General features: G+C 37.8%; 1 protein-coding gene across 2 annotated transcripts in view; it reads right to left on the reverse strand.

The window, feature by feature from the left end:
• Positions 1-15801, reverse strand: part of SDAD1 (SDA1 domain containing 1) — a 119125-nt gene that overhangs the window by 35468 nt on the left and 67856 nt on the right. For both annotated transcript variants that reach the window (XM_033960885.1, XM_033960875.1), the window contains 2 exons: positions 12999-13075; positions 819-945 (listed from right to left, as the gene is read on the reverse strand). In XM_033960885.1, the coding sequence (XP_033816776.1) occupies positions 819-945; positions 12999-13075 (204 nt within the window). The remainder of the gene's footprint in view (positions 1-818; positions 946-12998; positions 13076-15801) is intronic.

Below are 15801 nucleotides of genomic sequence, written 5' to 3' on the forward strand. Positions count from 1 at the left end.
TACTACCAATTTGATTATGTGTCTCTCCTTTCTCATCCTTTATTGCAATAATTTTTGTTCTTCTTTTCTTTGCTTTAAGATAATTTGTCAATAATCTTCCCACCTTATTTGAGCTTCCATAATACAGAGTTTGTTGGGAAAACAAATCTTTCCTTACCAATTTTGAAGATATCTCATTATATTTACCCTTTGCTTTTAATATAGCCTGTAGGGTACTTTGCTCCCACTTTTCAACTAATTTAGCTTCCAACTGTTTAATTTCTTTTTCCAAATTAAAAAATTGTTTTTTAAGTTGTTTTCTAATATATGCTGAATATGAAATAATATTACCTCTCATGGTAGCCTTAAATGCATCCGATAATGTTTCTATGGTAATTTCTTTTGAAGTGTTAATTTGAAAAAATTCAATCATTTTTAATTTAAATTCCTCAAGGAAATTTGTATTATCAAATCTCCATACAGACCTGCTATAATCTTGCTCATCAAACTTAAATTCAATCCATATTATATATATAATATTATATAATGAGTTATAAATAAGAAAATATAGGAAATCCCTATATGGGATACAAACAATACAACCACATTTTCCTATAGGCAGATAACTTGAAAGGACTGTTGGATAAAACATAACTAAACTGCATTGCCTCACAACTAAAAGTAGCTTCGTGAGGTCCTTGATAGATTCAATGGGACTAGAGGAGGCAAATTTCTTACAGACATAGGCACTTTTAGCTCAAAAAAATACTTTAACATTTCAATTATACATAAAATGCTCTCAGTAGATATCTCTTGCTGCAGTAACTGAGGAGTCTCACCTTCCTCACCATCTCCTTTGCCTTCCTGTTCCACCTCCAGCACTTCAGCTCCCGGGATATAATCTTTGGCATCCAGCTCACCATATTCTTGTATTCTGGCTTCGGCTGAGGCTTCTGTGGGTTTACCCTAAGATTAGGAAACAGAGCTTAGCTTACATGCACATATCTCTGCTTTTTTTGATTAAATGCACTATGGATATAACAAGCTGCAAATAAAAAGACTGCATAAAGGCATTAAGCCTGGCAGGCTCCTGCGATGAAGCTGAACTTTGAATCAGGCACTGAGAGAGGGAGAAGTAAACAACTAAATGGACATTCAGAATTTTTAAATTTCTCATCAGACTAGAATATGGTTACCGGACCACAACCATGGAAAAGAAAATAAAGATCAAATAACTGATCTAGGTGTCCTGTTCACTCTCCTCCAAAGCCTCTCTCTGAGTTTGTATTTCAGTTTTATGCTGGCATTAGGTAAAGACACATCCACTTATTGGTCACCATACACACCACTCTTGCAGTCACTGTGGAAGACACCAAATTTATCATTAACATGAGTTTGTTGGGTGGATTCCCAGCAGCTATGATTGAGAGATGTGCAGATGCCACCAGTTACCTGTAAAGATTGCCATGCTACTTCTTTCTCATAGAGCAGCAAGTACACCCAGAGAGAGGGCAAGGTGTACCTTGAATCTGCATGCAGAAAGTGAAGGATATGTATCTTAATTAAGCTAAGATTCACCTTCTGCTCATTTCCAAGGTTTCGAGAAGAAGGAGAAAGAGCACAGCATACCACTTTGGAGGAGTGGCCTAGTGGTTAGAACTACTGCCTCAGCACCCTGAGGTTGCAAGTTTGATCCCAGCCTACTCCTTGTGACTCTGGGCAAATCACTTAACACTCTGTTGCCCCAGATACAATAGTTATATTGTGAGCCTGCTGGGACAGATAGGGAAAATACTTAGGAGTATGTGAATTCTATTCAATGTATTGTAAACCACTTTGGGTGAATCTCTTAATGAAAAGGCGGTTAATAGATCCAAATAATAACAACAATAATAACTAGTTAGACCAAACCACACAGGTGTCTAATAAATTGAGTGCCCTTGGTATGGGCCCCAAAATGACAGACTGGGTTAGGAACTGGTTGATTGGAAGGCGACAGAGGATAGTGGCAAACAGGGCTCACTCTTAGGAAAGGGATGTTACCAATGGTGTGTTGCAAGGTTCGGTTCTTTGGCCTGTTCTTTTTAACATTTTGTAAGCGATATTGCTGAAGGGCTGTCTGGTAAGGTTTGCCTCTTTGTGGAAGATACCAAAATCTGCAATAGGACAGACATCCCTGATAGTATGGATAACATGAGGAAGGACCTAGTGAAGTTTGAAGAATGGTCTGAAATTTGGCAGTTAAAATTTAATGCTAAGAAATGCAGGGTTATGCATCTGAGCTGCAAAATCCAAGAGAGCTGTACAGTTTAGAGGGTGAAGAACTTTTGTGCACAAAAGAGGAGTGGGACTTGGGTGTCATAGTATGTGATGATCTTAAAATGGCCAAACAGGTATAAAAGATGAGGGAAAAAGCTAAAAGGATGGTTGAGTGCATAGGGAGAGGAACAGCCAGTGGGAAAAAAGCCCCTGTATGATTCTGGTGAGACCTTATTGATTGAATACAATTCTGGAGATCGGACCTTCAAAAAGATATAAACAGGATAGAGTTGGTCTTCATTATAAAGCATATGGGGACAGATTTAAAGATCTAAATATGTATACTTTTGAGGAAAGGCGGGAAAGGGGCAATTATGATAGAGATATTTAAATACCTATATGGCAGGCATGTCCAACAGGTAGATCGCGATCTACCTGTAGATCACCAGCCCTACTTGGTTCCATCTCTCCAGCAGCTTGCCCCGTTGCTAGGTGAGAGCTTGTGCAAGCAGGTCATTTGCCGCAGGCTTACCGCCGCTGCTGATCCTTTGCCTGTCTTTTTTCCTTGCCTGCGGGAATCTTACCTGCGGATGTATTGGGGGTGCTTGTTGTTTTCATGCCAATAGTCTGTGGGTACCTCAGGGGGCTGCTACCCACGCCCCACGATGATACGCCACAGGCCCGGCATCTTACCTGGTCTCCTGCCTCTCAGAATCACCCATTCCTGCCTCAACACCCCTTAGAAGTATGTTATATACTGGGCGATATCCATTTGCCCGGTCTTTTCCTAAATACACTTACTGTAATAGTTGTGTTGTGTGCTGGTCGTTGGTCGCTTTATAGTTTGCTTTCATTAAACGTTTTCGGGCAGACACAACAAAATGTCAAGAATTTGGTGATTTTGGCAGGCTTTTCCAATTTTGTTCTAACTTGCCTATGTCTTGCCTTCGATTTGGTTCAAACCACTGTGACTTTTGTTTGCCTCTGCAATTTTATTTTGCCTTGCCTTTGCGTTAATTCTACACTGTGTGTAGAATTTATTAAATTACATGTGAAGGTATTTGAAATTGTTTGCCAGTATTTGATTTTATCTGGTTTGCTGGACAGGTGTTTGAGTTTTTTGATAATTGTTTGGTGGTATTTGATTATTGGTGCCAGTATGATGAATTCTTATTTTTTACTTTTAGAACTGCATGTGTAGTTTTGGTATCTCCAGTCCTTGTATTGCACATCATTCAGAGGTCTTCAGTTATTATTGATCTTTAATACTTTGGGACAGTGACAGATTCAGATTCAGCCAGTGTTTATACTAACTTAGCAGATTTGGCCTTCTTACATCCAGCCACCCCAATATAACGAAGATGAGTGTTCAAAAGAAGAGCAAAACCTACCACTTTCATGATGAATAGGAAATGAGCTACTTCTTCATCATGGTGAAAGACAAGTGTTGTTGTCTAATTTGTAACGCCCCAGTATCCTTGCCCAAAAAGGGTAGTCTGGAATGTCATTATAAGGCTCTGAACGTCACAATAAAAAAACTTGTGGAACACACTATTTCCTCCCAAAAAATAGGCTAATGTTGGATCTAAACGTTCATACACCTGATTTCAATTGAATATATTTGATGTATTAGGATCTCAAGCGCTTGCAGTTAAGAGCTAATAGAACTAGTCTTGGCACTTAACTATTTTGCGAGCTATCATCGGTCCTTGCATCTTTTTTTTTTTTTTTAATCTTTATTCCTTTTTATTTCTCTCAACAAATGTACAATATTATTACAATTAATTCACATAACTCACTTGACATTCTTACACAATATTATTATACATGTTTTCATTCCCCCCCACCCACCTCCCATCCCTTCCCATATCAATAAAATAATCTATCCAAACATATACATACTTAGACATCCCTCTTTCTTAATACAATTAATCATACTTTAACCTATCCCTCCCCCCACCCTTTCTTCCTCAAACTCTTTTTTCATTTTATTATATACATTAATGCACAACAAATATATCTCATCATAGTACATATATCCCCTAATATTTCATAACAACATATTTCCAATAATTTTACTCCCTTTCCTTTTCTATTCATACATATATACCATGTTTCTTATATCCATTAATCAGTTGAAATATAACGCTATTTAATTGGATTATCCTATCCCCCCCACCCACCCCCATTTCTACAAATTATCCCCTAAGGAAAAAGAATAAACCTTAATCATTATAATATTCAATTAATGGCCTCTACACCTCCTGAAACCTTTTAAAATGCCCCCTCTGTACTGCAAGAAATCTTTCCATCTTATACATATAGCATACTGAGTTCCACCAAAAACTACAATTCAGTCTAGAACAGTCTTTCCAATTAGTCGTTATTTGCTGAATTCCCACACCAGTAAGAATCATCAGTAATTTATTGTTTGCTGCAGATATTTGGCATTTAGCCCTCATGCACATTCCAAAAACCACTGTGTCATAGGACAATGCCACATGACTCTCCATCATTAGGTTAACTTGATCCCAGATTGATATCCAAAATGCCTGAATACATGGACAATAAAATAAAAGATGGTCTAAAGTTCCAACTTCAATTTTACAATGCCAGCATCTATTAGACTTAGAGCAATCTAATTTTTGTAATCTAGTAGGGGTCCAGAATGCTCTATGCAACAAAAAGAACCATGTTTGCCTAATAGATGCCGACATCGTACCTTTAATTCTCCAAGACCAAATACGTGGCCATTGAGATGCATTAATCTGATGCTTAATCTCAATGCTCCAAATATCTCTTAATCCATTTTTTGGTTTCTTATTCAAATAATTAGATATAATTTTATACCACTTTGCAGCTTGGTGTCCCAGAAAATCTGCCTGGAAACATAAGAATTCTAAGCTGTAATGATCATTTAAAGATTTCCATTCAGGGAACCCCACCTGAATAGCCTGCTTAAATTGCAACCACTTATAACTTTGTTTTTTATTCAGACCATATTTATGTTGCAATTGTGAAAAATCAAGCAGCTTAACATTATCAATTACTTCCGTTAAGGATCTTATACCTGCTTTAATCCAATCCTTCCAGACAACCTTAAACTCGCCTATTTGTATCTTGGAGTTTACCCAAATAGTCTGTTGTTTCGATTTTAAAATAGAATCAATAGTTAATTTGTCTACAAATCTTAATGTTTTCCAAGTATCCATTAATACTCTATTGTCTTTACGTATTCTAGGCACTTTTATACCAAGCAGAAGATCAAGCCTAAGTGGAAAGATAAGTGATCTCTCCACCCATAACCACTCTGGTAGTTGTTCCAAAAGCTCTGGGAGGACCCAATACATACCTTGGCGCATGATATAGGCCTGATGATACCTATAAAAATTGGGAAAATTTACCCCACCCTCCTCAATTGGTCTTTGCAAAGACACTAGAGCCACTCTTGCAATTTTACCCAGCCAAATAAATTTAACCAGAATACTATTTAATTTTTTATAGAAAGACCCCTGAAAAAACACTGGTATCATTCCCAATTGATAGCAAACTACAGGCAAAATCATCATTTTAACAGTTTGAACTCTTCCCCACCATGACAAATGTAAAGGATTCCATTGCTCACACAACTCTGTTACTTTTTGTAATAAAAATTTTTCATTTATTCTCATTGTCTCTTCGAGTGTTTTATTCAACCAAATACCTAAGTACTTTATTCCATCCTCTTTCCAAATAAAAGGGAAAGAACCTTTTGTACAATGCACATTTAAAGGTAAAATCTCTGATTTAGTCCAATTTATTTTGTATCCTGAGAATTTTCCAAATGTATCTATTACCTCCAGTAGACATGGAATTGTTGTTTCCGGATTCCTCAAATGAAGCAAGATATCATCTGCATAAGCGGATACTTTATATTCCACTCCAGCACATGGAATACTCTGTATGTCCTTTGCCTGTCGAATAGCTAACAACAAGGGTTCAAGAACTATATCAAAGAGCAAAGGAGATAATGGACAACCCTGTCTAACTCCCCTCTGCAATTTAAAAGCATCTGAAAAATTATTATTTATGTATAAACGAGCAGTTGGGGAGCTATACAGTGCTTGAATCATTTGTATAAATCCGGATCCAATACCAAACCACTCCATAGCTTGATACATGAAATTCCATTCTACACGATCAAAAGCCTTCTCAGCATCTAGTGATACCGAAAAAGCCGGATCATTAATTTGTTTTGTTAAATAATACATCTGAAATGCCAGTCTAGTATTATTAGAAGAGTGTCTTTATGCAACAAATCCAGTTTGATTCATTCCTATTATATGCGGAAGAACTTTAGCCAATCTTAATGCTAAAATCTTAGCTAATAATTTACCATCTACATTTATTAAAGATATAGGCCTGTAGTTTGAAACCAATGTTGGATCTTTATTTGGCTTTGGCAAAACAATAGTTAAAGATTCTGCCATAGTGCCTGATATACAACCTTTATTCAGTTGATCCTGATATAATTTTAATAAATAAGGTAAAAGGGAAATTTGAAATTCTCTATAAAACTCTACCGTAAATCCATCTCCACCTGGAGCGGTCCCAGCTCTAAGGGATTTCAATGCCGTTTGTAATTCTTTTAGTGATATAGGTTCATCTAAACTTCTTTTTATATGATCAGGAACCTTAGGACCTTCAACTGAACTCAAAAAATCCAACCCATCTTTCTCTTTATTTAAATAAGACTCAGAAGAATACAGCGACTTATAATACTTCAAAAATTGTTTTAACATACTTCCAATTTGAGAATGAGAATTCCCTAACTCATCTTTAATTATACCTATTTTCTCCTTCCTTTTTTTTTTTTTAATAATTTGCCAATAGTCTTCCAGCCCTATTTGCACTACCATAATACAACGTTTGCCGAGTAAAAATATCTTTCTCCAGAGGAAATCTCATTATATTCACATTTTTTTTTTAACAATATTTGAAATGTAGCTTGTTCCCATTTGTTAATCAATTTTAATTCTAAATTTTTTATTTCTTTTTCCAAACTTACAAATTGCTTCCTTAGTTGTTTCTTTTTATATGCAGAATATGATATAATTTGTCCTCTCACCGTTGCTTTGAAAGCATCCCATAAAATTTCAATCGACATTTCCTCTAAATCATTAAACAAAAAATATTCACTAATTTTGTTCTGAAATTCTGTGCAAAATTTAGAATCAGCAATCAATGTATTATCAAACCTCCATACAGGTTTGGAATTATCCTGATCTACTAAGTTAACTTCTATCCACACACCACCATGATCAGATATTACTATTGGTTCTATGTCAGCTTTTACAACTTGCTGTACCATCTGATCTGAAACAAAAATATAATCAATTCTTGAAAACGATTGATGAACATGTGAACAAAATGTAAATTCCCGATCATTAAAATGAAGAATACGCCATATATCTTTTAAATTACATGATTGTATCAAATTATCTAATCCCATTGATTTCATAATTCTACTAGGCTTTTTATCCATTATTGGATCTATAACAGCATTGAAATCCCCTGCCACCACTAAATTAGTAGTAGCTAGTGGCAAAATTAATTGTTGTAGAGATTTAAAGAATTCACTTTGATTCGAATTAGGGGCATACACATTTAGTAACGCCATTGTATTATTGCCCATGCTCATGTCAACAAGTAACCACCTTCCTTGAGGATCTGCTTTAACCATATTAAATGTTGCTGGACATTTTTTATTAATTAATATTGCTACTCCTGCTTTCTTTTTTATCGCTGGTGCATATAAACATTGCTTTATCCAATTATCTGACAGCTTCATAGACTCTATTCCAGACAAATGTGTCTCCTGCAGAAAACAAATATCTATATTTTGTTGCTTAATATATGACAATACCTTTTTCCTTTTTATTGGATGATTGAGGCCATTTACGTTCAAAGAAAAAATTTTAAAACCCATTATATAAATAAAATATAATATACAAATATATCCTACTCAAACATATATTATAAACTTTTCCTTTTCCCTTAAACCAAAATACAAGCTTACCCTCCCTCCCCACCTTCTCTGTCCCTCCCAAATACCCATCCCCCTCCCTCCCCACCCCCATCATAAATGAAGACTTCGAAACGCACATACTGACTGTGTAAAAGAAAAACTCCCCACAGGCAACATCATACTTAATCTACCCGCTTCCCTATAACTTCTTATTAACAATGAAAAGACAAAAAAATATATATATATATATTTTTTTTTTTTCCTTCTTTATTTCTTTAATTTTTTTTTTTTTCTTTTTTGTATTTATTTTTATTTTTTTTTTAATTTCTTTCTCTTCTCCTTTTCCTCCTATCTTTTTTTTTTCCATCTAACCCTTAGTGTCTCATATAACATACAAGAAATAAAAACTTCAATCTTTTATATGTATTTCCCAAACCTTCCCCATTACTCTATAAAAAATCTATTAATAACTTATAAATAAATTTCAAAGGCATTTTTATATCTTTTATTATATTTTTTTTCCTTTTTTTTTTTTTTCTTTTCTCTTCTCCCTTTTTTTCCCCTCCTCACTTATATAAATAACCCTTTACATTTACCCTTCAACCCCTTTCAAAAATTAGAATAATAATTTAACACATTAGTCATTTCCATTTTTCCAAGAATTAGACAGCATTTATATATCATCATTCATATTTCTCATTTGAAGACATCAAACCTATGATCTTCTCTCTTTTATATGGATCAGGAGTCCAGACTATTCCAATTCAGACGTTCTTCATTAAACTGTCTTTACCAATCTACATCCAGCAGATCACTCAGCAACTTTCTCAATTCCATTGACCACAAAGCTCAATCCAGAATGTTGTCAATCTCCACAGGTAAATTTCCTCTAGCTCAGTCCATTATACTGACAATCCTCATGGTTGAATTTCCTCAAACTCAGTCCAAAATGCTGCCAATCCCCACAATTGAATTGCTGCGAACTCAGTCCAGAATGCTGCCAATCTCTTCAATTAAATTATCACCATCTCCAGCTATACCACTGCCAATCCCCACAGCTGCATTGCCTCAATCTCAGTCCAAAATGCTGCCATTCTCCACCTTTAAATTGTCACGAGCCCAGTCCAGAATGCTGAAAATCTCTTCAATTAAATTACCTCCATCTCAGACCATAACGCTGCCAATCTCCATAGTTGCATTACATCAATCTCAGTCCAGAATGCTGCCATTCTCCACAGTTAAGTTTCCTCAAGCTCATTCCAGAATGTTACCACTCCCCATATTTAAATTACCTCGAGCTCAGTTCAGAATGTTGCCAATTCCCACAGTCAACTGTCTCAAGTAATGGAAAATGACAGTTTTATATTCAAAAACCATACCCCACTATGAATAAAGTCAAATAAACATAACCTATGCATCACACTATTAAAACATTAATAGACTTCTCATTAATATCTTCATTTTCATTTTAGGTATTCATCGGGCTTTCACATTTATCTATATATTCTTTTAACTTCCCTGCTTCTTCAAAAATGAAAGTTTTGTTGTTATGAGTCACCCGCATTATAGCCGGGTATACTAATCCAAACCTGGCACCCATTGCTCTCAATTGTGGGCGTAATTCTAATAGCTGTTTTCTTTTATATGCAGTTTCCTTGGCAAAATCCGGGACTATAAATATCTTTGCATCCTGACATTTCATATTTTTATGTTCCTTTGCTAATTTCAGGATCTCTTCTACTTGCTGATATCTAAGTAGCTTACATATTAAAGGTCGCGGTCCCTTTTGGCTGCTTAATCTCTTTGCTGGAATTCTGTGCGCCCTTTCTATCTCCAACGGAAACTTATTTTGAATTGGTAGAATCTTAGGTAGGAAATTTAACAGAAAAGTAATAGGATCACCCTTCTCAATCTCCTCTGGTAATCCAAGTACCCTCAAATTGTTCCTTCTTGCACGATTGGACAAATCCACAAAATCCCTTCTTAATGCTTCAATTTCTTTATGATCCTTTTTACACAGTACTTTTTCCTCCTCACATTTTTCCACCCGTTTTTCTAAACATTCCATTTTCAAATCCACTGCATTTAACCTTTGAGTTAAACTCACTATCTCTCCTTTCACCTCCTTTAGGTCTTTTGAATTTTCCAAAACGATATCTTTTATCGTTTGTATTTCTCTCATAAGATCTCTGTTATCAATTTCATCTGCTGGCAACGGCACCATCTGCGGGGAAGTGGAGTCAATTTTTGATCTTTTAACAGACCCCGAACCAGCTCCAGCCACGGAAGATTTACTTTGTCTGCCCGACGCCATTCTTATACTTCTTTTCTCTCACTAATTTTGTCTTTCCTTTAAACTTTTACCGCTATTTTTTTTAAATCAAGCTGCCTGTCACCATGGAGCTGTTTCCTCACACAGCCATCTTCGTTCGCCTCGAAGCCACGCCCCCCCTTGCATCTTTTTTAATTCAATTCAAAGGCTCTGCACAGCAATAAGTTTGATGCTGATTTTCCAACCAACAGTGAAATTCGTAAACTGAAGCTCAAAGAACTTAAATCAAAATTGGCTACTCAGCAACAGTTGATGACAAAGCCAAGGTCACTTCGGTCAATGTAACCATAGCATCGTTCAAGGTCAGCAACCTGATTGCAAAGAAATGCAAACCTTTCATTGAAGGGGAATTTGTAAAAGATTGTTTTCTTGAAGCAGCTGACAATCTTTTTGAATGATTTAAAAATATGAAAGCGATCATAGCTGCTATTCAAGATGTACAATTGTCAAGAAACACCGTCATGCGGTGAATAGAAAAGATGTGTGGAGACACAACTTAACAATTGCTGGAGGATGTTTCAAATTGTGTTGTTTTCTCACTCCAACTGGATGAATCATAAGACACATAGGCCAGTTATTAGTCTTTATCCGGTCAGGAAATATTCAGTTCTTTCCATTCTTTTGTGACAAACCCCCTCTTCTACAAAGCCGCACAACAACAGCCCCGAAGCCCTTTAAATCTCTATCGGCTTTGGGGCCGTTACTGCATGGCTTTGTAGAAGAGGGGGAAAGTTTAATCTTCCATTGCATAGACTTGTTTCCATCACTACTGATGGAGCAAGTGAGGTTAAGGGTTTCATAGCCCTCTGTAGACAGCATGACAATTTCCCAGATTTCCTTTCTTACAACTGCATCATTCACCAGCAAGTTTTAGCAAGCAAGAGACTCAATACAAAGACTGTCAGACATCAATTTCAAAATTGTAAATTCAATTTGTGGAAAATCACTTCAAAGACGGCTTTTCAATCTTACTCTTGATGAAGGGGCAGCGGAAATCATTTTGAACACAGATGTAAGGTGGCTAAGTAGGCACAAATTTCTGCAAAAATTTTGTGATTTGCTAAATGAAATAAGAAATTTTTTGAAGGAGAGGAGAGATGACCAAGCAGAGTTGGAAGATGAGGAGTGGTACGTGATCTGGTATTTCTCATTGATTTTACAGGCGAACTAAGTGATATGAATCTTGAACTACAAGGCAAAAACAAATGCACTGTGATGAGTACAGTTTCATCCTACAAGAGCAAATTTGAGCTAATGATGACTGACCTTGCAAACAACACTTTTTATCATTTTCCTAACACGCAGGATCATATGGGACAATATCCAAATTTTGTTTTTCAGAATGAGAAGTATGTGACAGAAATCTATTCTGTTATCCAGGAATTTGAAAATAGATTCTGTGACTTCCAAAAAATTGGAATAGTTGTGGAGTACTTGTCATACCCATTCAAAGTGGACATTAAAGAAACTGCAGCTACTATCAGTAAAAATTACTCATTGAACAAGCCATCTCTTGAAAATGAAATATTAACCCTTAAAAATGACATTTTTCTCAAGACCCATGCTCTAGAGACAAATTTCCCAACTTGAGAAGATGCAGTGAAGCTGTACACTCCTGTTTCAGTTCAACTTATTTGTGTGAATCTGCATTTTCCCATCTGAAAATGACAGAGTATACAACATTCCAACATGACAGATGAACATCTCCAGGATTCCCTGAGACTGGCCCTCACACAATATTCACCCAACTTCAAAAAGCTGGTGGATGAAATGCAGGCTCAGATGTCTCACTAATGAGCAAGAACGAAATATTAAAAATTGTGCAAGATCAGCCTGGATCAATACTCGACCTAAATTGCTCAACAGCCGATCACATCCAAGTAAATGACAAGGTTCATTAAAAATGGGGGGGGGGGAATCCTCCAATTTTATTGGGTTAAAATTTAATTTTAAACTAATTTGAAACTTAATTTTCATGGTGCTTGATCACTGGCACTTTTGGCCGGAAAAAGTAGATCACGACCTGTTCGAAGTTGGACATGCCTGCTATATGGCATAAATGTGCTTGATGCAAGTCTCTTTCAATTAAAAGGAAGCTGTGGAATGAGGGGGCACAGGATGAAGGTGAAAGGGGACAGACTAAGATGAAACCTCAGAAAATACTTTTTCATGGAAAGGGTAGTGAATGCATGGAATGGCCTTTTGGTAGTGGAGGTGGTGGAGAAAAAAAGTGTATCTGAATTCAAGAAAGTTTGTGACAAGTACTTTGGATCTCCAAGGGAGAGGAAGGGATAATAGATGGCATGGATAGGCATACTAGATAATCATTTTTCTCTGTTTTAAACCTCCTTTGCATTTCTCTCTCTTTCACAAAGCTTCACTCAGACTTCTACATGATGAAGATCCTTTCTCCCTACTTACTCTAAATTTCTTTTGCAACATCTGAGGGTTCAAGGAGCGGAAAAGTTGTATCAGGGTTCTTGCTGACATCATTACATCTGTGAAACAAAAGCCACAGTCATTTAAACAGCACAATAAAAATATAACAGAAACAATGAGAGCACATATAAATTATTTCATTTTGACTGCTTTTGAAATGAGGAGAAACGAGTGCTCTTTTCATGACTATATTATTTCAGACCCAAAAAGATTGTCGATGTGACTAGTTTTCAAGAGCTGATGTTTCCTGAATATGCAAGACTATACGTTCAATTTAAACATTTATATTTCATTTTTAAACTTACAAAGAGGGTTGGAGGGGGAGACATACAATATAAAATTCTGTCATTGACTTCTAGAGTTATTTAGGTGCTTTAACTTATTCTGTCATTTTAAAAGTGTTCAATGCCACCCTTGTTTTGTGCTTCAATAATATTAAAAGATATTAACCTATAAACCCGCAAAGAGATAAAAAAACAACAGAGAACATATACCATATATACTCGAATATAAGTCGAGACTCCCTATTTTTTCCCCTCAAAATGAAGAAAAATGGTTGGCTCGAACATAAATCGGGCAGCTTAATATTCAATTGCCCTGCCATGATCTGCACCCAGTGCCCCCTCTCTCCCTCCTTCCCCTATTAGGCTCTGCACCCAGCCCCCTCTCTGCCAGGCACTGAACTCAGCCTCCTTCCCACCCTGCCAAGCTCTCCAACCTGTCCCCCCGCTTTGGTGCTGTTGCTCGGCGCTGAGCAGCTTCAAGAATGGCTGTGGTGAGTCTTGCAAGAATTTGCAGGAGCCATTTAGGAAGCCGCTCAGTGCCGAGCAGCAGCGCCAAAGCGCGCTCCTACAGCTGAAACCAAAACTTGTGGCAGTGACCAACTGGTTTAGCAATGGGGCAGGAGCGTGGAAAGATGACTACCAGGGATTCCAGGTAGAGAATGGCACGGGGAAAAAAATCTGTCCCCGTCTCTGCCCCGTTAGCTCAGTCCCCATCCCTGTCCCGTTCCCATGAGCTCGGTCCCCATCCCTGCCCTGTCCCAGTCCCCGCAAACCATCTGATCCCATCCATGCAAGCCTTGAATAGTTTTATACTGAACTTATTTTCTTAAAGTATAAAAAGAAACAATATTCTGTATAATTGTCATTTTATAAGTTCTGGCTGCTGAACTAGAGAAAGAGATGTTCAGCTGGCAGGGCTTTGTTTATAAAATTTTATCAACACAACTAATATACTACTTTATCCTAAAGCAAAAAGAAATAGAATTTTTTTTCTATCTTTGTTGTCTGGTTTCTGCTTTCCTCATCTTCTCTTTATTCAATTCCTTCCATCTACTGTCTGCCTTCTCTCTGCCTCTTCCGTTTGCTCTGTTACTATGCCTCTCCCCTCCACCCCTCATTGGTCTGGCATCTCTATCTTCTTCCCTTCCAGCATCTTCTCCCCACTCTATGTTTCCCATTTCACTACCAGTGTCTTCTCCCCACTCCCTGTTCCCCATTTCCCTTCCAGCGTCTTCTCCCCACTCCGTTCCCCATTTCCCTTCCAGTGTCTTCTCCCCCACTCTCTGTTCCCCATTTCCCTTCCAGCGTCTTCTCCCCACTCTCTGTTCCCATTTCCCTTCAGTGTCTTTGCCCCACTCTCTGTTCCCCATTTCACTTCAGTGTCTGTTCCTTTCCACCCCCTTCCTTCTATCCACCCCCCTTCAGCACCCTCACGTGGTCCGTCCATCTCCCTCCCTTCCCCTTACCTTCGTGGTGCGTTTTAATTTAATTTGTTCAAGCAACCCGAACCTGAAGCATGCATCTGCGAAAGCTTCTCCTCTGATGGAACCGGAAGTTGCATCAGAAGAGAAGCTTCCGCAGACGCATGCAAGTTCAGGCTCGGGCTGCTTGAACAAATTAAATTAAAACGTGCCACAAAGGGAAGGAGGGAGATAGATGCGGTAGCGATCAGTAGGTAGGAAGAAGGGAGGGAGATAGATGCAGCGGTGATCAGAAGGGAGGGATAGGGGCTGCATGCGATCAGTGACCGCATGCAGTCTCTCCCTTAACTGCGGAGAAAAGGCCATTCACCACTCCACAGGGCGGTGGATGGCCTTGTCCCCGTACCTGCGGAGAGCACTTTCTTTTTCCCCACCGTTTCGGCGGGCTAGCCACGGGTAACAGCCACCGTGTCATTCTCTAATTCCAGGTACCCAGCAGAGAGGAGGTACAATGGACAGGAACAGGGGACAGGGTGCAGAGCCTGGCAGCCCGACAGAGGCCTGTGACAAGTCTGGGAGGGAAGCGGGTGAGTGCTGGTACGAATATAAACTGAGACCCCCATTTTTGGGCCCCAAAATCTCAGTTTGTATTTGAGTATATACGGTTATCATGCAAAAAGCAGAGAAATGCCTTTCCGTGACAGCATAACAAAAGGTGCAAGAGCATATTTTTAGATCTATACCAATCATTTTCTCCACAACTGTATCCATACAGGCCAAAAAGCAGACACTGTCTAGCCTTCTCAAAACAGGAAAACTAACACATTCTAGTTGAGATGAAATGCCCCCATCATTTTAGCATCAGCTTCCCTAGCTCTGTTTTCAGTGATGCAAATGATTCAACATTGTTCTTACTGTAATTTTTTCAAACCAGTTTATTAGCATGCACTTTTTTGCAATCAGGCATGTTTTCACCCCAAAATGATAGTGCTAATGTCATCTACAACAGGGGTGGGCAACCACAGTTCTCAAGGGCTACAACTCAATAAATATACATGAGATTGATTTGCATGTACTGCT

The sequence above is a fragment of the Geotrypetes seraphini genome, chromosome 1 (genome assembly GCF_902459505.1).
Source record: "Geotrypetes seraphini chromosome 1, aGeoSer1.1, whole genome shotgun sequence".
Lineage (NCBI taxonomy): Eukaryota > Metazoa > Chordata > Amphibia > Gymnophiona > Dermophiidae > Geotrypetes > Geotrypetes seraphini.